This window comes from Astyanax mexicanus, chromosome 4 (assembly GCF_023375975.1).
Source record: "Astyanax mexicanus isolate ESR-SI-001 chromosome 4, AstMex3_surface, whole genome shotgun sequence".
Lineage (NCBI taxonomy): Eukaryota > Metazoa > Chordata > Actinopteri > Characiformes > Acestrorhamphidae > Astyanax > Astyanax mexicanus.
Genome location: NC_064411.1, coordinates 50550121 through 50577735, shown reverse-complemented (window position 1 = coordinate 50577735; position 27615 = coordinate 50550121). Strand labels below are relative to the sequence as shown.

At 37.4% G+C, this 27615-nt stretch overlaps 2 protein-coding genes and 3 long non-coding RNA genes across 14 annotated transcripts in view; 3 read left to right on the top strand and 2 right to left on the bottom strand.

Moving 5' to 3' along the window:
* The window catches only part of LOC125801060 (polymeric immunoglobulin receptor-like), a 96127-nt gene that overhangs the window by 31937 nt on the left and 36575 nt on the right, over positions 1 to 27615 (bottom strand). The window lies entirely within an intron of this gene.
* Positions 1 to 27615, top strand: part of LOC111194609 (CMRF35-like molecule 1) — a 70962-nt gene that overhangs the window by 14762 nt on the left and 28585 nt on the right. For 4 of the 9 annotated variants that reach the window (XM_049476597.1, XM_049476605.1, XM_049476596.1 and 1 more), the window contains exon 2: positions 347 to 670. The exons of 1 other annotated variant lie outside the window; for it this stretch is intronic. In XM_049476597.1, coding sequence (XP_049332554.1) covers positions 347 to 670 — 324 coding nt within the window. Of the gene's footprint in view, positions 1 to 346; positions 671 to 10356; positions 10681 to 10808; positions 11100 to 24610; positions 24725 to 27111; positions 27403 to 27615 lie in introns of those variants that run through there. 4 more of the 9 variants (XM_049476600.1, XM_049476598.1, XM_049476599.1 and 1 more) reach the window with 4 other exon arrangements.
* Positions 534 to 16371, bottom strand: LOC125801062 (uncharacterized). 2 transcript variants are annotated; one of them, XR_007438550.1, is made up of 5 exons: positions 16113 to 16371; positions 15594 to 15655; positions 13070 to 13207; positions 9319 to 9414; positions 534 to 1086 (listed from the first exon to the last, which is right to left on the bottom strand). It is a non-coding gene; the product is annotated as an uncharacterized LOC125801062 (long non-coding RNA). The 2 variants fall into 2 exon arrangements; XR_007438551.1 differs by lacking the exons at positions 15594 to 15655; positions 16113 to 16371 and adding an exon at positions 13421 to 14612.
* Positions 1003 to 1517, top strand: LOC111194611 (uncharacterized). The gene is made up of 3 exons (XR_007438558.1): positions 1003 to 1092; positions 1192 to 1242; positions 1470 to 1517. It is a non-coding gene; the product is annotated as an uncharacterized LOC111194611 (long non-coding RNA).
* On the top strand, positions 17335 to 18921 carry LOC111194488 (uncharacterized). The gene is made up of 3 exons (XR_002651097.2): positions 17335 to 17633; positions 17739 to 17801; positions 18848 to 18921. It is a non-coding gene; the product is annotated as an uncharacterized LOC111194488 (long non-coding RNA).

Sequence of the window (27615 nt, the reverse complement as noted above, 5' to 3'; positions counted from 1 at the left end):
AAAGTTTGGTGCTAGTGATATTAGCAACGAAATAGCCATTTTTACACCATTAACAAGCTTTGCAGATTTGGTATATTCAGGTTAAGTTGATGATACACAATATTTTGGCCAATTGTTTCTTCTAAAATCAAGGACATTTCAAAGAGGAATGCTCCAAAATGACTTAGAACTAAAAATGATTTTATATTGACTTCCAGTGAAAGTGAAAAGCTTTTCCATTTCTCTGTAAATATTTATGGCTGGTAACAAGTCGAATAGCTTCTCTAAATAGTGTTGTATTAAGCATCTCCATCTGGGTCTTAAGAGTATAAGAATAATAGTTTATAATTCTGCTTCTTTTCTGCAGGTTCTGAGAGCATGAAGACACTGAAGCATTTAACTGTAAGAAGAGGAGAATCTCTCACTGTTCCTTGTTTATATGAAGAGAAATATAAATCACACCCTAAATACTTGTGTAGGGGGTATTTCTGGTCCTCATGTACAATAGTAGCCAAAACCAACACAAGAAATACAGGAATATCAGTCACTGATCATCCATCCCAGAATATGTTTACTGTGGATCTGAAGAACCTCCAAGACTCTGACTCTGGATGGTACTGGTGTGCTGTGGAAATCGGTGGTTATGGAACTCCAGATGTCAGGTATTCTGTGTATCTGACGGTCAGTTCAGGTAAGTCAGAGTCTCTCTGTGTGAATCAGAACATCTTCACTGTAGTTTAAGGCTTGTAAGACGTGTTTCTCTGATGATGGAGATGATTTGTTGAGTTTCCACCACTCATTCTCTGCTCCTTCATTCAGATCATGGTCTGTGGGTGGAGAACAGTAGAGTGATTGGTCAGGAAGGGGGCAGAGTCAGTGTCCAGGGTTTCTACAGCTCTGGATATAAGAATGAAGAGAAGAAGTGGTGCAGATTTAAAGACTGGAGCTGCTACACCTTCCAGGATTCAACAGTGAACATCAGTGATGATAAGAACAATAGATCCTTCAGAGTGGAGATGATTCGGCTGCAGAAGAGTGATGCTGGCTGGTACTGGTTCAGTGCAGGAGATGTGGGAGTTACTGTTCACCTCACCGTCACTGAAAGACCTACAAGTAAGATGATATTAATATCAGTAATCAGAAATATCTGCTGATCATCATCATGCTGTAATGTTCTTCCACTAACATCAACTGCTTTCTCCTGTTCAACAGCAACAACAGCAGCTGTGACTACAGTTCCTACCACTCAGAAAACCACCAACAGTGAGTACACCTCAGATACACCTCAGATACACCTCAGATACACCTCAGATACACCTCAGATACACCTCAGATATAGCTCAGATACACCTCAGTTACACCTCAGATACACCTCAGATACACCTCAGATACACCTCAGATACACATCAGATACACATCAGATACACCTCAGTTTAGGATCCTCAAGTCAAGTGATAGAAAGAGATAAAGTGTTTGGTTTTTCTTTCTAGGTTCTACAACTTCAGCTACAACTAAAGAGACAACAACAACGACAACAAATCTGTAAGTTCAGATTTTCCACTCTGTCTTTAAAACTAGCTGATCTGTATCTTCACACCTCATTTTGGCGTTTTACTGTTTGCTTTTTGCAGAACTACAAATGCACCGTCTGCAAACACAAAGAAGACGAGCGATGAGTGAGTAAAAGTCTAGAGCACTGCAGTGAAGAAGAGCTGCGAACATTTATTTTAATTACTGTGATAGCATCTGTATCTAAAAGCACACATTTGATTTGCCCACTGCAGTTCTCGTAAATTTATATATTTGTTTGTTTTGTTAGCCACTTATATATTTAGGGTCTTGAGCATATTAATTGAGCTACACACGCATATGAAAGTAGTGTGTAAAGCAGGTGTACTACAACATGCATTGTACAGAGTTGTTAAGGTTCTTAATTATGTTTTGCAATAATTTAAAAACAACAGACCCTCCAGAGTTCCAGAAAGGGGACCATACCCGCCAAAACCTCTAACAGACAGTTTCAGAAGCAAGCAATGCTGGCTAACTCATAGCACATGTCTTCTCTCACTATAGTAATGAAAAGTCCATGTTGATCTGGGTTCTGCTGGCTGTAGGTCTGGGGCTGCTGTTCCTCCTGATCATCATTATTATCTTTATGTCAAGAAAGCGTAGTAAGTATTTATAATCTGTCGTTTTCTTAGTTTGAGTGAGGCCTTGTGAATGAGGGGACATTCCATTCCTGAAATTGTGCAGTTATTTATCATTCCTCCATTACATGTCTCTAACTTGAATTCCTCATAGAAGGCATTACCACCCACAGTGGACAGCAGTGCATTGTGTGGTAATGATCGTGACCTGCGACATCTGGCTAGAACTGTCCCTGTGCACAAACAAGTGACTCTGACTCGAATCTCTACATCCGCATTAAATGCAGGAGACCTTCTTTGGATTTTAGGAGACGTGGCAAAAGTCATGGGACATGTTACTAGTCCCTGTCCCATGACTTTTCCCATGTCTCCTAAAAGCCAAATAAGGCAGTCCCACTGACATATGGGATGTGTGTGTGGGGTTTCCTGCATTAAATGTGAACGTAGTGATTTAAGTCTGGTAGTCCCATTCCATCAGTCTGGTAGCCACTATCATATATATATAAAATGCATGGTGTTTACTCATCCTCTCTCTCTCTGTCTTTTAACAGAAGGAAATCAGATGGAGGCCAGAGACCCTGCAGTTCCCATGGTCAGTACTGTGGTTGATGAATCATGTAGTTTATTGTATATCATTTTCTGGTGTTGAAACACAAAGTGCAAGAGTTAATTTTCAATTAAATTTCAATTAAAAACAGTGTGGAAAATCCTAAAAAAACGTTTTTTACATTTACTTTGACTTGTATTTGATTGCAGACAGAATAATCCCAACATACACCATGTTCTGTCTGCTCATCTTCAAATTTAATTAATTAATATACATTCATTCCTGCATTTCAGGCCTGTAACACATTCCAACAAACTTGGGATGTTGTCTTTCTTTCTCACAACACAAAGTGATTAGCTGATCGGTTTAAAAACATTTTCTTCTAGGGGAAGGTCAGGACTGCACAATGGCCAGTCTTAGAAACATGAATAAGACTCTTTTTATGGGTGTGTAAACATCAGAGCAAAGTTTCCATCTTATTTGCTATAGTCTAAAATATCTGTGTGTTTTATGTCCATAAATCAGAGCTCTGCAACTGAAAACTTACAGTCCAGTGGTCCAGTCTACAGCAGTGTAGTTCATAAGAAGAAGGTAAGAAAGCCCTGTGTCTACAAATAAATACAGTCAGTTACTAAACGATTAAAAATGTTTTATACTTGCTTTACTACGAATAATCTGTTTTAATCATCTATAGCGTCAGCGTTCATCTGAAGCAGCTTCTGCAAGCGATGTTGTCTACAGCACTGTATCTCATCAGAAGAAGGTAAGAAAGCCCTATTTACATACACTCATTGTTAAAACGTAGTTGCACCCAGAAGGAGTCAAGAGGCAGGATTGAAACTTGGTGGGTAGTTGTAGCAGACTGTCTTTTCTTTGACGATCCTTCTTTTGTTATGATGGAGACACCCATCAAATCTGTGTGTGGAGGCACTGTGATCAACGTGAAGTTCAATGGTTAGTTCAGAAGACGTGGTGCATTGAGTGGGTTGCAATGTCCAATGTTACATTAATAAGGTCATGCAACCAGTGGCCCTACCTTTTCTGAACGTACACTACTGTGCACTTATTCAGCAGGACAATGCACATCCAAGAGCTTACCTGGAAGACACAGATGCTGTACCATGGTCAACCACATCGAAAGACCTATTCTTCATTAAAAATGTGTGTGATGCAGAAATCAGCAGGAAATGTGCACAACTCTGCACTGCATGGGATGGAATATCAAAGGACTTGATTAGGAACCTCTACAACTGCATGCAGAGACAGATGCATTACATACTACTTTACTGTACGTGTAGCTCAAAAGATATTGCTCATTTCAGTCTAAATTATTTATTGTTTCTGATTACATTTATGTTCTGAATAGAATTGTAATCCGACACTTCCTTCTTGGACCAACTATTTCTTTTTCAATGAGTATATGAATGGTATTCAGTAGCAGGAACTCTAAGGGCCCGATCGTACACCCTGCACAAGGTGCATCAAGATGCTCATTGCTATTTTACACCCTATTAACAGTGTATTTTCACTCTTTGCACCAGCATCGTTAAATATTTACATTGATGTGCGTGGTGGTCTGGAAGCTAGGTGTGTTCAGGCACATTTCTGGCATGTTTCTGTCTTGGCAGCAGGAAATACAGGTGCACCACTGACTGAATAATACCCTGACGACATCAACTGTCAGCCGCCCAACCCTACGTTAGCCATGCCGAAACATAGCAGCAATAAAGAATAAAATAACATTACTGTTCCCTTACATGAGCTGAACGTGCAGGTCAGTTTCCTCGGCTGAGATGTGCAAAAGCGTTGCACTGTTCAAATAGCCATCTGCCAAAGTCAGAGCTCATCTGCCTCTTAAAGGGAATGACTACTGGCACACTGATTGGTTTATTTCATGTTACGTCTAAAACACACCCATGATTAATTTAGAGAATAAGTACATACCAAAGACACAGTGACATGCCTTAAATCTAGCTGCTCGATCCGCAACTGACCTGTGTGCTATAGATCGCTAAAATAGGGCCCTAAGAGTGCCTTTTTGTCTTTCTTTTTAACCATGATTAAACTCATGATTAATCTGTCCACAGCCGCCATCTGAACCAACTTCTGCAAACGATGTGGTCTACAGCACTGTAGCTAAATTTGCCAAAAATAAACGTGTAAGTAGAAAGAAAAAAAAAAACTTTTTTTTAACACAAGCTGCACTGCACTGTTTTAATCAAGCAACAACTTGAGCTGCAATTCATCAGCCAAAGTTAACCTTAGTTAATCTATGCTTTTTCAGGTTCCTCCAGCTGTGGAAGATGGTGAGGTGATCTACAGCTCTGTGGTTCTCAAATAAAAGGTGAGTCTCAGATTTTGGGCTAAAATTTGTATGCATTTAATTTATGGTGTATTGCTTTCTTGGCAACGGAAAACACAGGTGCGCCACTGTCTGAATTGTTGTAGAAAAGAAAATGTGAGGTGGGCTAGCCCCCACCTCTCGTCCGGGGTACAACTCCCCTGCGTGTTCGTTTGATAGAGAGAGTCAGACAGTGGAGTGAAGTTGAAAGCAAACCAAGTATTTATTACAAACTGAATATTCAGGAGAACTAACACATGAAAGACCGTCTAACAGCCACCCAGCATAAGTTCTGACCCCCCTCTGATCTGACTCCATGTTTTATACCCAAAATGACGTAAGCCTGTTGATGAGGCGTTGTTAAAATCATCTCATGTTAGCATGCACGTGTTAGTACTGAAGTTTCACGTGTCTGACTGGACCACTAGTGTTTGACCTTGACTGTATTCTTCCAGAATGGAACCTCATGGCACTATCTGTGTGTGTGCGTCACCCCCCGCTTTGAAGTAGAGGTTTTTTAGGGAGGCACTCACTCACCAAAAGGCTGCTTTGATCTAATAGCCTTTTTAGCCCCGTACCAGTCGAATTGATGACCGTTAGTTAGGGTCATGCAGTCAACAAAATTCTTCCAGCCTGAGCTACATCTCATATGTTATATGTTAATGTGTTAGTAAATGTATCATGTGGGTTAATTTGTCATAATAAAGTCTGTGTTAGTCACATGCCATATCAAACAATGTTTTACTATATGTGTAAAGGATATATTGTGATTATTGGTTAATCTTTTATATCAATGCGTGTAAAATACACTGTGAGTAATAAAAATGATCAGATACAATGTGAGTATTGGTTATGCATATTGAATACAAGGTTTCACACAATGATTATGTCATTACAGATACTAAGATAAGTAATCATAACTGAAAGATATTTGTCAATCAACCCAAAGTATAATTAACTGAAAGATATTTGTCAATCAACCCAAAGTATAATAAACAGTTACTCTTTAGAATACAACCTAGACAGACGTCAAAAATAGCAATACACTGTAGCAAAAGTCAGAGTGCACCTGGCTCTTAAAGGGAATGGCACGTGACAAGCTGGTTTATTTCATGTTATGCCCAAAACGAAAAGGTTCTGAATGGGGAAGGCAGGTACCGGTGTTGTGCCGAATTCAGTACCCCCGCCAGGAAAAGCACCCCCCCCTCAGTAAAGTTAAAATGCTTTTATCAGGAAGACGCGCTGCTGAGGGGGGGTGCTTTTCATGGCAGGGATGCTGAATTTGGCAACATAGTAGTGCCAAAATCTGCACCCCCGCCACGAAAAGCAACCCCTCTCAGGAGAGGCTGCAGGTGACATGATTATTTTTCATTATTTCTTAGGAGTCAGCGTAGCTTGGGGGGGGGGGGGGGGGGGGCGCAGATGCTGACAGCAGTGGGCAGTTCAGGAGATAAAAAGACAAGTAAGAAGGGATTTAAACTTCTCCCCTTGCTGTTTTTTTCTGTGTTGACTGCAGGTGTACTCAAGTGTACTTCTGGAATTTTCTGACTGGATCTTGTATAAGGAAGAAACTGCAGCAGAAAATTGTCCTGACAATGGAGTTGTACTTTTTTTAAGCATTCATACCCTTTGGTACTACCACCATCATGTTTGAAAGTTTGTAATAAATGTAATGATCCTAGTTAAAGAGTGCATCCAGGAACTCCTAATGAACTTCCATAAAGGAAAGAGCTCACTGGATAAAAGTACACTGTATTAAATAAATGTAACTAATTTTTTTTTTTTTTACAAGGCTTTTTTATTGTGATAGTGAAGTAAGTGTAACTGCATCTGCAACTGTAACTAAGTAAACTGTTTTACATAAATGCTAATGAGTTTAATAAAGACGTCAAATGCAACACGTTATATTTGAGTACTTTGGCGAGAGGGCAAACTGACTTTGCAAAATTAAGATTATACTTATAATTAATACGTTATAAAAATTTTGGATGTAAAATTTAACACTTTACTCAAACTCAAAACATTAATTCACATTGCCTTGTCTTGTCTTTAATCTCACTTACAATATAACAACGTATATTTTTTATAATTTTAGAGCCTTCCCTGGGGTTTCACTTTATAATCAATTTACATATGTACATTCACATTGTATATGTATATATATTTTTTAATTTACCTGAAAACACCTGATTTTGTGACCTTCACGGCCATCAGCAAAGATATATACATAAGCACTGTGTTTATTTAATTGATGCAGATAGAAGACTTAAAAAAGGCTGTTGACGGGGTATAAAATAGCAATGAGCATCATGTTGTGTACGATAGGGCCCGGAGTCTTTTAAAGTAAAGTTTCCACTAGATTCAACACCCCTGTTCTACGGCATCACTCAATCAACCATTTGTAGCATTTTTAGATCTGCATGTTAAAGTAGTACGTGTGTGAATAATAGTGCGAGACACAGTCCAGACACAGGAAGTGTATTTAAGCTTCTTCACTCAGACTAAGGAAGAGTATTAGTTGATGGGCTCTCAAAACCCAACCATGCTCTTTTCCTCCCTCATCAGTTCTTTAATTCTCTCTGTGTTTCTGCTCTTCATCTCAGGTAAGATCAATACTGCGCTGCTTTAGTAATTTAGAATCGTCTTCAGAAAGCTATTATCTTCAGAATGATCAATTCAATGCTTCAGTGCTGAATGTGTATACATGGACATACTATGTTAATTTGCACTGTATAAATAATATATTTTTTGGTAACACTTTACTTGGATGGTCCATTTGATGGCCTCTTTGATGCACAACTGACATTCTACTAACATTCAACTGTATGTTTATTAAATGCAAATGAACTAAAAGGTGAAAGTAAATGATTCTCTATTGAATATATACCCGACATTCAACTCTAATCAAAACTCTAATCTTAACATTTTGGGATTGGGTTTAGGGTTAGATTTTAAGCTTAGGTTAAGGTTAGGGTAAGGGTTAGGTGTAGAGTTAGATTTTAGGGTTGATTAAGGGTTAAGGTTAGGGTTAGGTGTAGGTTTAGTTCTATTTAGAATCATTTACCTTCAACATAGGGTTAAGTTATATTGAATGGACATTCAATTCAGTGTTAGTTGAATGTCAGTTGAGCATCAACAAGGCCATAAAATGGACCATCCAAGTAAAGTGTTACCTATTTTTTAATAACACATTTTATCAGACAGGAAGACAAGTGAAGATAGAACTGTTACAGGTCTATAAATGTGTCTACAGGGCTTTTAAGTTTGAGGTCAGTTTGTTCAGAGTGAGAAACAGGGGTGTTGAAGGGTGGGGGGGGGGTATGTTTGGTGTTGTGTATTCTTAGTGTTAGTGGCCGGTTTTTATATTGAGTGTCTGCTGATACCGAGTCCTGATCTGATACTTTGGCAATGCAGTAAAAAAATAACATTTACATTTTTAAATACTTTTGAAACAGTGTCAAAACATACCATTTTATCATTTATCGTGCCATTATAACAACAATTGTATATTGGTTTAAAACAAACAAAAACATTTAAAAAAAGTGTAGAATGTGTGGAAACCATGTGGCCTTCCATATTTTACTAAGCTTTTATTAATGTGTATTTAAAAGTAAATAATATAATCAGGGCCCTATCTTTCCCCCCTATGCCAAATGCGCCTATAGATAACTAAAATAGGGCCCTCAGTTTTAGAATAACACAACATTTATTTATATTGAATTAATATTTGTGGTTTTAGACTTAATGTATTGTAATAATTGCTACAACATTAAAATTATTAGCACTGCTGGATCAATGTTAGCCACTAACCACGCTAAGCGCTAGCTCTTTGGCTGTTCAGAGGTAAGTATTATCAGCTTGTAGCCTACTGTTGGAGCAGTATTTGCATTGGCTGCTATCCTCGCTAAGCGCTAGTTCTTAACTGCTAGCGATTAGCTGCTAATGGTAATGCTTCAGCTTTAGTGGAAGGCTGTAGGCTACTCCTCAAACATGGCACTCCAGAGTTGCCCAAGGTGTGTCGGTCTGCATCGTTCAATAACTTTGGAAACATATTGTTGGGATCACATATATTTTACCCAGATAAACAATGCTATTTTTTGTCGGCTGTTGGGTAGATACATTTTTTGATTTATTGACTGGCGTGTGACAAACTTCTTTGGAAATCTGCAGGAAACCACTTGATGCTGACGTGGCATTGTCTTTGCAAATTAAGTGTGATTATGTCAGGGCCCTGGACACATCACCACCTACCCAAGAGGCATTTTATCTACACAGACATCCAAATAAACAAACTGAGTACTTACCTGAATCCTGTGAAAATGGCAGTGCGCGAGCCACCCGGGTCCTTAAGGTCTTAGTAAAGACCAAGGGTTGTCCTGGGGCAGGGGGGTCTGGGGTACCTGTTGAAAGAAAACATAGAAAACAATGTATTAACATCCTAACATTGTAATGAATACTTACCTGGATGACCAAATGTTTACATGCATTTCTTATCTGTAAATATGTTAATATTGTACATAAACAATTGTCTACAGACCCACCTGCCCTCTAATTAATTACTTACCGGTTTAGCCGGGGGACAAAGAGTATTTAAGGGCAGGCAGGTACACTATCGGGGGAACAGACACCAGTTGAGCATGGCTGGTATGCTTACGGGAGTTGCTGTGTATTTAGCATTTTGGTGGTAGCTGCCGATCCACCTTAAACTCCTACCAGTGTACCAGTGTACAGTGTACAAAGAAAAACCTGAAGCTGAGATGGAATTAAAGGACAAATCTGGTGTGAAATGGCCTTGGGTTGTAGTGAAACATGATAAGTACAAACTTTTGTTAAACAGCCCTCCTCCGTTCTTCTCCAGCATTCCGAAATACAGCACTTTAAGCCAATGCTCACAACAGGCTTACAATGCTAGTGAAAGGGGCATAGAGTTGTCCATGCAAAGAAAACACTATTTTTACACCATTAACAAGCTCAAAGTAGCTCAACACTTCATTGGTAGCAATGAGCCCTGACATTCAGAACGAGGCACTGAGAACTGAGAAAGTACACAGGTACACACAGTAATAGACTGTCAAAAACTGATTGCAGAATAAATTCTCCACTGAGTTTCAATTTTTTAACTTGTTATTTTGTAACAATTTACAATAAATAGGCCAATAGTTCCTTTTAAAATCAATGACATTTCAGAGAGGAATGCTCCGAAATGACTTGGAACAAAAATAATTTTGACTTGATTAGTAACAAGCCAAAATGCTTTTTAAAATAATGTGTTATTAAAAGTTGTCCATCTGGGTCTTAAGAGTAAAAGAATAATGTTGTATAATTTTGCTTCTTTTCTGCAGGTTCTGAGAGCGTGAGGACACTGAAGCATTTAACTGTAAGAAGAGGAGGATCTCTCAGTGTTCCTTGTTTATATGAGAAGAAATATAAATCACACCGTAAATACTGGTGTAAGGGGGGAACCTGGTCCTCATGTAGAATAGTAGCCTACGGCAACACAAGTAATACAGGAATATCAGTTACTGATGATCCATCCCAGAATATGTTTACTGTGGATCTGAAGAACCTCCAATACTCTGACTCTGGATGGTACTGGTGTGCTGTGGAAATTGGTGGTTATTGGACTCCAGATGACGGGGATTCTGTGTATCTGACGGTCAGTTCAGGTGAGTCAGAGTCTCTCTGTGTGAATCAGAACATCTTCACTGTAGTTAAAGGCTTATAAGACGTGTTTCTCTTATGATGGAGATGATTTGTTGAGTTTCCACCACGCATTCTCTGCTCCTTCATTCAGATCCTGCTGTGTGGGTGGAGAACAGTAGAGTGATTGGTCAGGAAGGGGGCAGAGTCAGTGTCCAGGGTAACTACAGCTCTGGATATGAGAATAAAGAGAAGAAGTGGTGCAGAGTTAAAACCTGGAGCTGCTACCCATTCCAGGATTCAACAGTGAACATCAGTGATGATTGGATAGGATCCTCCAGAGTGGAGATGATTGGGCTGCAGGAGAGTGATGCTGGCTGGTACTGGTTCAGTGCAGGAGGTGTGGGAGTTACTGTTCACCTCACCGTCACTGAAAGACCTACAAGTAAGATGATATTAATATCAGTAATCAGAAACATCTGCTGATCATCATCATGCTGTAATGTTCTTCCACTAACATCAACTGCTTTCTCCTGTTCAACAACAACAGCAGCAGCTGTGACTACACTTCCTACCACTCAGAAAACCACCACCAGTGAGTACAACTCAGATACACCTCAGATACACCTCAGATACACCTCAGATACACCTCAGATACACCTCAGATACACCTCAGATACACCTCAGATACACCTCAGATACACCTCAGACACAATCATAAACTGTGTTTTAGGATCATAAAATAGAGTAAAAGAAAAATAATTATGTTTTTTGTTCTTTAATAGATTCTACAACTTCACTACTGGCAACATATACTGAGACATCTACTTCAATACAGACAAAGCTGTAAGCACTAATGTATCTATGTTTCTGTAAATGACATCTATTTATACATATATCTGTTCTTATATGTGCATGTGTTTTATCATTACTCATCATCAAAGAATAACTTCTAAGGGAGGTCAAGTCACAAGCAGTAGAAACAGTGATGGAAGGTACAGTATGTGACGTGATTGTTCACCTTTTTTTTTATTATTTGTGTTCTACACTGCCCGAAAAAAAATAACTGTACAGAACCAACATGCCAGACATATCAGCATGGAGTTGTAGAGTTGTAGATGTTCCTAATGGAGTCATATCCAATATTTGCACACAATCTCTGTAGCGTTTGCAATTGGGGTGGATAAGAGAAGTGTTGATAGCACCAAGACAAGAACAGGATTTGCTTCCATTATGAGTCACTCCTTGACAGTCTAACAGCCATATCCACCCAAGCTTCATTCCTGTCGTTTGATTCCTTCTGGATGCAACTATATGCGACTGCAGTGAAATGAATAATACTGTGTAGCATGAGTCTATTAGTGTAAAATCCTGTAAAAGTCCACATGTTTCTTTCACTTTAATTCATATGTGTCAAACTCAAGGCCAGCGAGAGCTTGAAAGGTGACAAAAAATAAATAGCTCAGAAGCTTGTTCTGATCAAGAACTACATTTCCCACAATGCATGACGATTGTGTTTCCCGCAAAGTTTCCGTTTATCTCCACTACACTGCAGTGTAGTCATTGATGTGGAAACGCTGCCACAATTTTGCAGACAGATGTTTTTTGTAATCAAAGCATCTGATTAGTGTGATGCAAGGCTGTTGCAGTAAAACATTTTTGTGAAATGCTTCATCTGTCACACACGTTCTTAGCAGCTCACAATCTTTTGATATTATACTAATTAAGCCTCCTCAGTATGCCAAATATTTTGATCAAAGTTAATATTATAACTTGTATTTGATAGTTTGATTCTTGATTGATGCAGTTTGTGGATTTCATAACATGACAAATTAAAATGATTTATGTTATAACAGAGCAACAAGCAAACATTTTTTCCAAGCAACTGTAATGTTTTAAATGAATAATGAATACATTACAGTAGTTTTATTCATTTTATATTACATTTGGTTACATTTTGTTACATTCCTAAGTTACATATGGCTCTTTGAGGACAGCCATTATACCGATGTGACCCTCTGTGAAAATGAGTTTGACACCCCTGCTTCAATTGGTGGTTCTGTATTTCTCAGCTTGTCCAGAAATGCTAGTGTAAAGTGTGTCTTTTAGTATTGGCTCAAAGTACAAATTACAGTACCCCACTGTAGGGGGGGGCAGGAGCAAGAAATCCTATTTTTTGCATAATGCTACACATACATGTTTTGAATCTTACTTAGAAATTTTATAATGCAGATTTTGAGTCTAGTTGCTAAATGCTGCTACATGCTTAGAACTGCAACTGTGTGAGGTATTCCAAGATTTCTGCAGTCATTGTTAAAGATACATTGTAGTATGATTAATAATCAACATTATTTAAATAAAGAAATTCATGACCTTTAATGTAGCCAGTTTCAAAAGCAGGCAGTGCTGACTTACTTGTGGATAAAACCAATCGAATGCTTACAGTTCAGGTTTAATACCATGTGTCTTCTCTCACTACAGAGATGAGATGCTGATCTGGATTCTGCTGGCTGTAGGTCTGGGGCTGCTGTTCCTCCTGTTCATCATTATTATCTGCATGGCAAGAAAGCGTAGTAAGTATTCACAATCTTAGAATTTGTTTTACCATTTAGTCTGGCTCAAGAACATGAACAAGAACATTTTGTGGAGAGAACATGAGTTAAACGGCTGTTCAGGTGCAGTTTAACCTGATTTATTACCCTCATAATTACTACTGCTATTTACTAATGACATCCCTCCTGTTATAAAAAGCACTGAAGTACATACTGATTCGGAACACAGGACCTTCTGCTTCTTCTTGTATTTACTTTCTTGCTCCGCCCAAGACAGATCTGACCAATCAGCATAGAGAATATGCCAAATAGGTTTGTTGTGACTCATGGGAAACTAAAACAAACCAAGAGGGAAAACGCTCCAAGGTCTTATAGTGGGTGCAGACAGATGGGAATACATGATGTTTTCCCATCCAAGGCATTATCACCCACAGTAGACCATGCAGTCTGTTGTAATGATTGTGACTGGCAGTGTCTGGCTAGAATTGTCCTTGTAAACAGTCAAGCAACTTCTGTGGGACATGGCAAAAGTCATGGGACATGATACTTTGCATGTCAGGTTTTTTGTTTGTGTTAAAGGACAACATTAAACAACACTTGCACCAAAGGTAGAACTGATAACGACTATTCTACATGTTCTTTTCTCACTTATCACTTCTCATTTCTCACTTTTACAGAGGGAGATCAGATGAAGGTCAGAGGGAGAATTAATGACCCTGCAATTCCCATGGTGAGTACTGTGCTTAATGGAACAATCATGCAATCTGGTATGGTTCAGCTAATGATGTTCAAACTTAGCTAGTAAAATCTTTGTTTTTTGAAAGCTTATTTTCATTTACAACCCCCAATTTTTCGAAAATGTAGGGCGTCAGTGTCTCTTTGCTATCGTGAGGATGAGAAAAGTACACTTAGATCAAAACACGCAAAAAGGCACATACCGTCGTAATTAATCATGTGTGTTTAGGGCATAACGTGAAATAAACCAGTTAGGTACCAGGTGTGCTCAGAGTTTGGTAGATTGCTATTTTAATGGTGCAGTGCTTCTGAGCTTTCCAGCAGAGGAAACTGAGCTGCTCGTTCACACCGTAATTTCCCCACAAAATGTTGCCCACTGAAATAAAAGTAAACATTAGCTAACCTAGCTAACATTAGCTAAAACATTCCCCACTAAAATACAGTAGTTAGCATTAGCTAACCTAGCTAGCATTACCTAAAAAAATTCACACTGAAACACAGTAGTTAACAATAGCTAACCCAGCTAACATTAGCTAAAACATTCCCCACTAAAATACAGTAGTTAAGATTAGCCAACCTAGCTAATGCTAGCTAAAACATTCCCCACTTAAATAAAGTAATCAACATTATCTAACCTAGCTAGCATTAGCTAAAACATTCTCCACTCAAATAAAGTAGTTAACATTAGCTAAAACATTTCACACTTAAATAAAGTAGTTAACATTAGCTAACCTAGCTAGCATTACCTAAAAAAATTCACACTGAAACACAGTAGTTAACATTAGCTAACCCTAGCTAAGATTAGCTAAAATAGTTTACACTGAAATAAATTAGTTAACTTAAGCTAACCTAGCTAAAACATTCCCAAATAAAATAAAGTAGTTAACGTTAGCTAACCTAGCTAAAATTAGCTAAAACATTCCCCACTAAAATACAGTAGTTAAGATTAGCTAACCTAGCTAACATTAGCTAAAACATTTCACACTAAAACAAAGTAGTTAACATTAGCTAACCTAGCTAAAATATTCCCAAATAAAATAAAGTAGTTACCTTTAGCTAACCTAGCTAACATTAGCTAAAACATTCCCCACTAAAATACAGTAGTTAAGATTAGCTAACCTAGCTAACATTAGCTAAAACATTTCACACTAAAACAAAGTAGTTAACATTAGCTAACCTAGCTAAAATATTCCCAAATAAAATAAAGTAGTTACCTTTAGCTAACCTAGCTAACATTAGCTAAAACATTCCCCACTAAAAGTCAGTAGTTAAGATTAGCTAACATTTAGCTAAAACATTTCACACTGAAATAAAGTAGTTAACGTTAGCTAACCTAGCTAACATTAGCTAAAATATTCCCCACTGAAATAAAGTAGTTACCATTAGATACCATAACTAACTAGCTAGCAAGCAACTTTTTTCACTCTGGAACATCTGTTCCTGTCACGGCCTCGTTTAAAATGGGCCAAAATATCCCTTAACCCAATTTTAAAAAAACTATACACCTTGGGGATCAGTAAAGCCAACAGTAATACACTGGAGAGGATATGTATCACAATCATTTATTGAACAATGGAAAAATAAGATCTACTTAAAAGAGATTAAGAAATAAGATTTGTAGAACTCCAAAAGTCCATGCAGAAGTCCAAAACCTTGGCAGCAGCTCAAGGAGGGAAGTAAAAACAGTCCATTCAGTCCATTGTTGGCTTCACCACTGACAACACACAAAAAAAGAAAAAGAAACAAAAGCAGTAACTAAATTTTAGAATTTAACTAAAATCATAAACACACTATAAATATAAATCAAAAATAACAAATGAACAAATCTCTACTGGCTAGAACTGGTAAAACACTAAATATTCACTCCTTCACACCACTGCACACTCGATCACCCCAAAATTCAAATATACAAATTAATATGTAACTCAAAATCCAAAGCAAAACCCACACACTCTTCACAAAAATAATAAGTAAATAGCAAATTAAATATAACCAGAAGCCAGAATAGAAAAAAACTAAATTCTATTATTAATTTAAAGTAAAACAAAATCAATAAACTAAAAAAATATATAAAATATACTTAAACTAATACTAGTGGTGAGCCAAGAGTAGAATTCTCAAAATATGGGGGGGAATTAGCACTTAACTTAGGGAAGGGTGAGCGTTCTCACCCTTCCTTCTCCTCACAACGCCTCTTGGAGCAGACAAACGCCGCTGCAATAGAGTCTCTCACGTTCTCATACACACCGGCAGGTCCACGTGGCTTCCCAGCGCGCTTCTCGGTCAGTGATTCAACCAGCGGCCACTCGATTCCTTCGAATCCCAGTTCAGTCAGCGCGAGTCATTCTCAGTCAGCGCGAGTCATCCCCAGTCAGCGCTCCGCTCTGCTTCGCTTTTCCACTGCCGTGTGTTTAGTCCTGTTTAGTCCGCTCTCCCGATGGGCTAGTGTGAGCCTGTTAAATAGTTCCGCTCAACAGCGCAAGTTCACAAGCCGTTGCTGCGGCAGCCCAACAAAATAAAAGTCCATAAAATAAAATTACAATAAATTAAAAGTCACCTTAAAAACACATTAATTTGGCACCCGTGACATTCCATCTGGGACCAGTTTTCATTTTTCATCAAGTGATACTAAAAAAATATTTTTTTCTAACTTAAACTCATTGGCATTGGCTCATTTTTTTTGTGAAAAACATATATAAACACATTTTCGATAAACACACACTGTACACCCACCCCTCCCCCCAACCACTCATTTATATTACATACAGTATGTTTGGCCAAGGGCTAATAAACATTGCTTCATTTGTAAATTTGAAACTAAACACATTTTCTACTCATATCTTGAGTTTAATTCATTTTCTTTTACATTTTATTAAAAAAATAATAAAAAAAGAGTAGCACTTTTTGAAAGAAATGTAACATAAGAAAGGTAAAGGGCAAATAACCATGTAAGCTGTTTATATTGATTGCAATTTAGGTGAAGCCAGCATGTGTAAAGCATTTTGATGTAAAATTGCTTAATTTTGCTTAATTAAATACAAGTAACAAAGTAAACGAGTAACAAAAATATGAACACCACACAACACTAAAACTAACTAAATATATATACTGTGTCCCTTCAGAGGCTTTGTACTTTCAATATCTTTTCTTTTCTTTTTTTGTGACTTGCTTGTTTTTTTGTTTCTTTTTTACATTCTTTTTTCTTTCTTTCTTTCTTTTTTCTTTCTTTCAAACACTATTACCTTTCATCCCTCTGCAAAGGTGTGAGGGAGAGCTGTGGTTTGACTGTTTTTTTTAAAGCTGTGTTTCACAGCTGAGCCTGGTCTGCGCTAATTACCGCTGGGGATTCTGGGACTTGGAGTTTTTTTTTTTTTTTTTTTTTTTTACCTCAGATCCACTGGCTCTTCCACTGCAGTGTCTATGCCCTCTGCTGGTGGTTGGTGGCACATGCCGCTTTCTTACAGGCCCACAGTGTTTTTTTTTTTTTTTCATTTACTCTGAATAGTATTTGATTGAAAACAGGATAAACCCAGAAAATGCCATGATTTGTCTGCCTTTTTTTTTATGTTGCTATAGTCTAAAATCACACATTTCTATGTTTGTGTGTGTGTGTGTCCATAAAACAGAGCTCTGTATCTGAAGACCCTCAGTCCAGTGGTCCAGTCTACAGCAGTGTAGTTAATAAGAAGAAGGTAAGAAATCCCTGTGTGTAAATATAAGTAGATTTAGTGACTGAAATGCTATAAGAGTGTCTTTTGTTTTTTACTTAACCACAATTTAACCCAATCTCTCCACAGCATTCATCTGAAGCAGCTTCTGCAAGCGATGTGGTCGACAGCACTGTAGCTCATCAGAAGAAGGTAAGGAAGCCCTATCTACATACATTCATCCTCAAACTGTGTTTCACCCTGAAGGAGTCAACAGACATGAATGAAAAAAGTTGTAATTAAATTGTTAGTAGTGATACCAGACTGTCATGGAGTGCCTCAGAATGGCAGCAGATCACAGTCCAATGTGCTGTTCCAGTCTGATAAGGCTCTGCCTCAAGAGCATTAAAGTATGTTTTAATTAGGTAATGATTACTGAAAGTGCATTTTCAGTTTAATATACTTCATGAAAATACACGTTAAATATATCTCTGTATTTCCATAAAATGTATTTTTAAATAATGCTTTACTTTATATGTTGTGTTAATAGAAAAAAAGTATACAGTGGTATTAAATACTGCTTAAAGTGCACTGCAATGTATTTTATTTCAGTAGCATCAAGTAAGTGTATTAAAGAAAGATGTTTAAAAACACAAACTTAAATCTACTTAAGTTCGCAGAGAAACACTAAAAAGCGCAATTTTATGATTTTCTGTTGTATTTTAATATATCTTAATTACAACTGTTACAACAAGTTGCTATAAGATGTTCCAAAATAGTAAATTTGGTATGTATTTAAATACATATTTTAATTTTAAAAAGTATGTATTTTTCCATGTTAAATATACTTTTAAAAAATAAACATAATACACGTTTCTTTTACAATGGAAGACACAGACATGGTCGTGGTAGTGGGGGGAAAAGTGGACCTGACTACCCAGGGCCCGAGTAGGGAGAGGGGCCCATGAAAATCCTGATTTTTTTTTCGCTCTCTTTCCTTTGTTTACTGGCATGGATAGGGGCCCATTAACATAGAGGGTGTACAGGGCCCAGAATTTGCTGCTACGCCCCTGGACACAGATAATATTGTTAGCATGTATTGTTTCTGGTAACCTTTTCTTTTTCCTTCTGAATATAACTGTAATCTGGCACTTTCTTGTGGGTGCAACTATTTATCTTTTATGCTGAATGTACAAATGGCATTTAACTGAAACAATAGTAATAAATTATACCATGACTGAAACACTTCTTTTTCACAGCCGTTGTCTGCACCAGCTTCTGCGAATGATGTGGTCTACAGCACTGTAGCTGAAGATGGCAAAAAAAAATGTGTAAGTGAAAAAAAAAAATGTAGCTGTTATCACAAGCAGCACTGCACTGTTTTAATAAAGCAATAACTTGAGCTGACATTCATCAGCCAAAGTTAACATTAGTGAATTGGTTCTTTTTCAGGTTCCTCCAGTTGTGGAAGATGGTGAGGTGATCTACAGCTCTGTTGTTTTCAAATAAAAGGTAAGAGAGTCTAAGATTTAGGGCGAAAATTCATGATTATCTTAAATTTCATCCAGCTACTGCAGGTCTAAAAGAATAAATAGTATGTGACTTTATATTGGGGTAAAAAGCTCAGATGCCATATTTAAGGACTATTAACAATCCTTATATTGAGGGCTTTATTCCCATAACCAGTATACATGTATTCCCATAACTAACTAAGTCTAAAAACGAAGTCATCTCTCGGACGATTTCAGGGCCGAATACCACATGCCGAGCCAGAGATGTATTAACCTGACCCCCGATTTAAATCTAGGTCTGATTCTGGTCCAAATGCTTGGCTCACATCCAGACCAAGTGCTGCATGTGTCAACACCCCGGTTGCTGAGTATGATATGGGAATTGGCACGGTTTGCTTTTGTCAACATCCTGGTTTATAAGTACAATATGCAAATTGGCTTGATCTTCAAGTGCCAACAACCTGGTTGCTAAGTATGATAGTACAATCTGCCCAAGTCACAGGTGAAACACCCAATTACTGAGTATAATATGACAACAAGCCCAAGCCACATGTGCCAACAACCCGCTTGCTCAGTATAATATGGGAACTGGACCAAATCACGTGCGCCAATACTCGGGTTGCTCAGTATAATATAGGAATTGGCCACATGTGCAACACCCAGTTGTTTAGTATAACGTGGCGATTTGCCCAAGTCGTATGTGTCATCAACCTGGTTGCGAAGTATGATACAACAATCAGCCCCAGAAATAATGTGATATGTTAAAGTAGTCATGTTACTAAAAGGAACCAATCACTCTACCCCACACATGGCAGAGGGAGCAGATGGCTTCCACACCTACAGTGGACCAACCACACCAGTCTGCTTCAAGTGAACCCCAAACCAATACATTTCAGCAGGACTAGATATTGGTAATCTGGTCCAATCCAAGACTTCTAGACAGAGCTTTCACACTGGATACACAAATGTATCTAACTTGATAATCAAGTCCAGTACTTGGGTGCAGAAAAAATGCTAGCGTAAAACGCCTAAGGGCCCTATTGTACACCCTGTGCAAACCGCATCATGATGCTCGTTGCTATCTCACACCCCGTCAACAGTCTATTGTCATTCTTTGGGCCCACGCTGTTAAAACAGCTGCATGTGCCCTCACTTTGGTTGCCAAATATATTATAACAATTGGCCCGAGTCACATGTTCCAACACCCTGGTTGCCATGTATGATACAACAATTAGCCCAAGCCACATGTGCCAACTAAATTGCCTAGAAGGTTTTGTCCACAGGTTCCATTTGCTTGTAAGCCCCATATGTATTGCCCTGACCCCTGATTTAAATTTAGGCCTGATTCTGGCCCAAATTCAGTTCACGTAAAGCTGAGTCCTACATGTGCCAACACCCTTGTTGTTGGCTATAATACGACCATTGGCACGAGCCTTTGTGCCAACACCCCGATTGCTGAGTATAATATGGGAATTGACCCGAGTCATGTTCCAACATCCTGATTGCCATGTATGATACAAATATCAGCCCAAGCCACATGTTGCACTTAAATTACCTAGATGGCTTTGTCCATAGGTTCCATGTTGGCCCCATATATAGATGTCAGTGATGGGTTATAAACCTACTCAAAGCCCTTGCCCACTTGGAACCCACAAAGCCTACAGTACTTGTGAGCACCATCTGTATTGACCTGACCCCTGACTTAAATCTAGGCCTGATTCTGGCCCTTATGCTTGGCTAACATTAAGCCAAGTGCTACATGAGTATGATACATAAACTGGCCTGAGATGCATGTGCCAACACCACGGTTGCTGAGTTTAATATGGGAATTGGCCCAAGTCACATGTGCAAACACCCTGGTTGCCGAGTATGATATAACAATCAGCCCAAGCCACATGTGCCAATTAAATTACCTAGATGGCTTTGTCCACAGGTTTGTCCATGTTGGCCCCATATATAGATGTCAACTGATGGGCACCATCAGTTTCATTGATTGGCTGGATCACCTGTCAGGTACCAAAAGTTTTTAGTGAACTGGGAAAATCTGCTTTTAGCTACAGTAAAGCACCAGCGAGCTGGAATTCACTAGAGGAAACGTTGAAGCTCAGCTCGCTGGGATCACTGAACCATTTTAAACTATTCGTTTCTAATCACCATCAGAAAGCCTGTGACTGTTTTAAATAACTTTTTTTTATTAGTTTATCTTTTTTCTTATATTATTTATATATATATTTATATATATATATATATATATATATATATATATATATATATATATATATATATATATATATATATTATTTATTTATTTTATTCATTTATTTTTGTTTATTTATTATTACTTTTATTTTTTATTTCATTTTAATGTTTTGCATTTTCATTCCTGTTCATTTAATCACTTGTCATTTTTATATTTTACTTTACTTCTACTATTATCTATTTACTTATTTTATATTTTATAAATTTTTATTTTTATGTCAAATTTGTTTTTTTATGGTATTTTAGAATTTTCTGTTTTACATATATATTTTTTATTAAATGTTGATTTCAAATGCGTACTATTATTTATTTATTTATTCATTTATTTATTTATTATCTATTTTTTTTACTATTTTATTTCTTATTATTTCTAAATCTTCATTAAATGTGTTCAATCCCTTTGATGTTATAAAGGTTTGGCAACATTGTAAATGAGGGTCACATGTTTCTTCCCGAGTGAAAATAAAGGTTGATTGATTGATTGATTGATAGGACCAGGGTTATAAACACATTCAAAGCCAATGCCCACTTGGAACCCACTCAACAGTACATCCCTGTCAGCCCCACATGAGCATGTGAGCTTATTATGACTCGCTAAAACTAGATGGTTCTTGATGGAGCCCAGTATGGTGTTTGATAGAACACAATAAGGTAGTTGTAGGTTCCTGTGTAGATGTGTTGATTATAATGTGTTCCTCTAAAAAAATTACTATGCAGACAGAATTTGAGTTCTATGAAGAGCTTTTAAGTTCCTTATTGAATATTAAGGGCAGTTGTTGATCTTACAGTGTAGAGTAAGCTCTCACACTCTAGCCACACTTCTGATCTCAGTCACTGATATCTATGTTACTTAGCGTGAAACTTTGACAGTTTCACGCTAGCTGCCTGATCTGCCAGATAGACTGACGAGTGACAAGTTTCACATACTGAGAATCAAGAACTTTAGTGACTGAAGCAGTTGACCATGTTTCCTCAGAATATTAACTTCTATTACATTCATACAATGTCAAAACTTTTAGGCACAGACATGTGTCTGTAAGTTACTCTATAGTGAAATTGGTGAACCAGTTGAAAATCTCATTTTGCTGTTATCTCTGTGTTGATTGCAGGTGTACTGGGAAAAAAAATCCTGATCTTTAATGGAGAAGATGCAGCAGCAGAGATATTGTCCCGACATTGTAGTTTTAACTGTTTAATAATTTGTATTGTGCAACTACCACCACCATGTTTGACAGTTAGAAGTGAATTGTAGTGAACTTTTACAAGAAATACACCTCCTCATTCAATGTTTTTTTTATTTATTTATTTAATTTATTTTCTACATTGTAGATTAATATTAAATACATGGAAACTATTAAAGGACACAAATGGAATTATGTAGTAAACAGTACAAAAGTGTTTGTCCTCCACAATCCCTGACCTAAACCACACTAAGTTGGGTGAATTGGGATCAGGAATCTGTTATCAAGGAAAAAGGTGGCTACTTTAGAATCTGAAGTATAAAACATATTCAGTTTGTTTAACCCTTTTTGCTTACAGAATAAATCCACATGTGTTCCTGTATATTTTTGAAAGCAAGAAAACACATCAAAAGGAAAAAGATGTGTCCAAAAATCTGACTGGTAGTGTATACTGCAGCAGAAATATCGTTCTGAAAGTGGATTTCGTAATATGTGGGTATTTTTACATTACATTACATTTGGCAGACGCTTTTGTCCAAGGCGACTTACAATAGTGAAGTACAAAAGTAATACAAGTTAAAGGTAAAACATCTTTAGACAGGGCCTAAAGGAGGTCAAAGGGAAATAATGGAATGGAGGAGTGAAGGAGGGGAAGAAGGAAATGAGGTTAGAAGTAGTTAGTGTGTTAGAGGTGTTAGGAGAGTAGGTGCTCTTTGAAGAGCTCAGTCTTCAGGAGTTTATTAAAGATAGTGAGAGATTCTCCTGATCTGGTAGTAGAAGGTAGTTAGTTAGAGGTGTTAGGAGAGTAAGTGCTCTTTGAAGAGCTCTGTCTTCAGGAGTTTATTAAAGATAGTGAGAGATTCTCCTGATCTGGTAGTAGAAGGTAGTTAGTTAGAGGTGTTAGGAGAGTAAGTGCTCTTTGAAGAGCTCTGTCTTCGGGAGTTTATTAAAGATAGCGAGAGATTCTCCTGATCTGGTAGTAGAACTCTGGAGTTAGGGAACTCTGTATGAGAACAGTCTGGATTGCTTTGTTTGAATGTTTGGCAACCTTGCCACTACCACCACCATGTCTGATGGTTTGTAGTGAATTTATGGCATTTACACAGAAGCTGGAGATTCTGGACTCATTTTAGACAGAAGCTCATTATTGCTGTTTTTTTTTCACACACAAGAACTCTGAACCTTTATCTGGACTGTGAATCACCTAGGTAGCCAAGAACAGAGCTTTTTTAATGCAGGAGGCTTTATGTGGCTTTATTACTGATAGAAATAATGTGATATGTGAAAGTATTCATGTTACTAAAATGAACCAATCACGCAACCCCACACGCAGCACAGGGAGCAGATAGCATCTCTTACTTGGTCACCCAGACATAAAGAGGCTTTAAGAATGCAAATATGAAAACTGGCAGCATTAGCTTTTTTGCCATTTTTTGTGACCTAAATGTAACTGTACATAAATACACGTGTCCAATGCTGAGTGAATTGTTTTATGTAAAGTTTAATAAAGTTAATAAAGATGTCAAATGCAACTCTGACATTATTTTTGTGGGGTTGTCTTTGTAATTCTGATGAAAGGGGGAGTGTGACTGTGCTACATATACATTAAACACTGTATAAATCAAAAAGTTAAGAAAAATCATCATTTCAAGGCGACTTACTGCACTAGATTTGTGAGTTTTGGGATCAAATCACTCTTTTACGGTTTGAACAAAACCACCACCAGTTAGAAAACATTTAGTTAAGATAATTATAATGTATAAAAACCTCAAATATACTGACGTTATGTTTTTAGTTGTCCTAATTCAAGTTCGATGAAAAGTGCATTGCTGACTATCCTTTAGGATCAACCAAAAAACTATGTTGTGTCAATCACAGGTTTTAAATTAATTAAATTTATGTAGTGGCACAACATTATATTTTTTGTTAATTTGAGTTGGCAACAGGAAACCTATGACTATTCCATATCTGTCTATTGTCAGTCATATAAGCTTGCAGTGATGCAAATCTCACAAGCCAGAGTGAGAGATCGACAGAAAAGGGAAGAACAGACTTCAGTCTTTATCAAACTGCTTCACTCAGAAACAGGAAGTGTTTTAGTGTTCAGAGACTCAGAACAGAATCATGCACTTTTACTCTCTCATCAGTTCTTTAATTCTCTCTGTGTTTCTGCTCTTCATCTCAGGTAAGATCAATACTGCATCATTACTCTTCCTCACTCTCACTGATTTAAACTATAGACTCAGTTTATTAGATTTTATATGAAGATCTGCTGTATGTTAACTTTCTATGTACTTGCAGTGAACTACTCATTATCCACTGTGAATGCACTAGGAAATACTGAGTATTCACCAAGAATTATTAAGTATTTACTATGAATTATTGAGTATGCACTAGAAATTGTTAACTATGGACTTGGAATTATTGAGTATTCACGATGAATTATTGAGTGTTTGCTAGGAATTATTGAGTATGCACAAGGAATTATTGAGCATGCACTAGGAATTGCTGAATACGCACCAGACACTATTGAGTATTGATTAGGAATTATTGAGTATTCATTAGGAATTATTGAGTATTCTCTAAGCTCTATGAGTTTTGAATATGTACTAAGGATTGTTAAGAATGCACTAAGAATTATTGAGTATTCATTAGGAATTATTGAGTATTCACTAGGATTTTTTGAGTATGCACAGTTAATTATTGAGTATGCACTAGGAATTTCTGAATACACACTAGACACTACTGAGTATCCATTAGGAATCATTGAGTATTCACTAGGAATTACTGAGTATTTATTTGGAATTATTGAGTATGCACTGGGAATTATTGATTATTCACTAGGAATTATTGAGAACTCACTATGATTTTTTTGAGTATGCACAGTTAATTATTGAGTATGCACTAGGAATTACTGAATACGCACTAGAAAATATTGAGTAAGCTAGGATTTGTTTAATATTATTTAGTATTTTATTAATTATTACAGTTTTTTTCAACTGTTTACACACTAAATCTTTGCTTGTCACACAATTTTCTAAACATGCCCTTCAAACACCATAACCCCACACCAAATCTGCAAAACCATACACTAATTCTCAGTGTCTGACTCAGTTTTTAATTTCCAAACACACATGTTGCAAAACTCTACACACAAGTATCTACCTAACACACAAAGATCAAACAGGAAGTTACTTAATTTCATCTTTCAAACACAACCTATCAAAATGCCACACTAAATCACCAGTGCAAGCACTCATTACTTTATTGAACACCAACAAATCATTGGCTAAGTGTAGGCCTATAAATAGGTCAAATGTCAAGATATCTGTTTTGAACCATGAATGAGAACGAAGAGAGAGCCAGGAGAGTTGGTAGAGGCACACTCAACCCCCCAACCCATACCCTCACCACAGCCAATGCCCCCCAGCTTTTTCAGACATGTGTTTGGTGTCTGTCCAACTTCATGTGGTGGTTGGATTTATTTTTCTGCGCTGTACAAATATTGTATGAACAGCAGCAAATGATTTGGAAAAAATAAATATTTTGGGTTTGAAAACTGTTTATGTGTGTTGTGAGGATTTCACCTTCTCTCTGCACTTTTGTATGGAAACATCGAATCTCATGAATGAAAGAAGAGCTTTAGGTTTTTATTAACAGTGTGTACACAATGAATCCAAAATGTCATATTATGACAAAGGTGTTGGCAATGTGAGGTCAGTGCTTGCTTTTGAGATGTGTTGATGACATTTTGAATGTTGTGTGTCATTTTGCTGGATATTTGAGGCATTTTGCATTTTGTGTGAGCAATTGTGGGTTTTGTGTGTAGAGTTTTGAAAAATAGACACAGAGCTTGGAAAATGTGTGTAAACAGTTGTAAAAAACTGTAAGCTAATGCAGTTTAAGGGAGGTATGTGTACACACAGGCCTTTAGTCTTCAAATTGTTAATTATATTTCATTATACAGTATCAATACTTACAATATATCTATATCTTTTATCCTTTTTTACTGTGTGAAAGGATTAATGGAAGACATATTTGAGTCTTTAATGCTGGTAATGATTGGTATTGATGATGGTCTGTATTTGGAATAAAGCTGATGTAAAATTCTGCTTCTTTTCTGCAGGTTCTGAGAGCGCGAAGACACTGACGCATTTAACTATAAGAAGTGGAGAATCTCTCACTGTTCCTTGTTTATATGAGAAGAAATATAAATCACACCGTAAATACTGGTGTAAGGGAGGAACCTGGTCCTCATGTATAAAAGTAGCCGAAACCAACACAAGTAATACAGGAATATCAATCACTGATCATCCATCCCAGAATATGTTTACTGTGAATCTGAAGAACCTCCAAGAATCTGACTCTGGATGGTACTGGTGTGGTGTGGAAATCGATAGGACAGTAGATGACGGGTATTATGTGTATCTGACGGTCAGTTCAGGTAAGTCAGAGTCTCTCTGTGTGAATCAGAACATCTTCACTGTAGTTTAAGGCTTGTAAGACGTGTTTCTCTTATGATGGAGATGATTTGTTAAGTTTCCACCACTCATTCTCTGCTCCTTCATTCAGATCCTGCTGTGTGGGTGGAGAACAGTAGAGTGATTGGTCAGGAAGGGGACGGAGTCAGTGTCCAGGGTTTCTACAGCTCTGGATATGAGAATAAAGAGAAGAAGTGGTGCAGAGTTAAAACCTGGAGCTGCTTTCCATTCCAAAATTTAGCAGTGAAGATCAGCGATGATTGGATAGGATCCTTCAGAGTGGAGATGATTGGTCTGCAGGAGAGTGATGCTGGCTGGTACTGGTTCAGTGCAGGACTTGTGGGAGTTACTGTTCACCTCACCGTCACTGAAAGACCTACAAGTAAGTTGATATTAATATCAGTAATCAGAAATATCTGCTGATCATCATCATGCTGTAATGTTCTACCAATAACATCAACTGGTTTCTCCTGTGTAAAATGAGTACAGTTAAAATTTCCATTGGAATCAAACAGCAAAAACTTTATTTTTCATGAACTAGATTTATTCCTGCATTTACCTCACCCTCTAACTTATTTATTACTGCCTGGAAAAA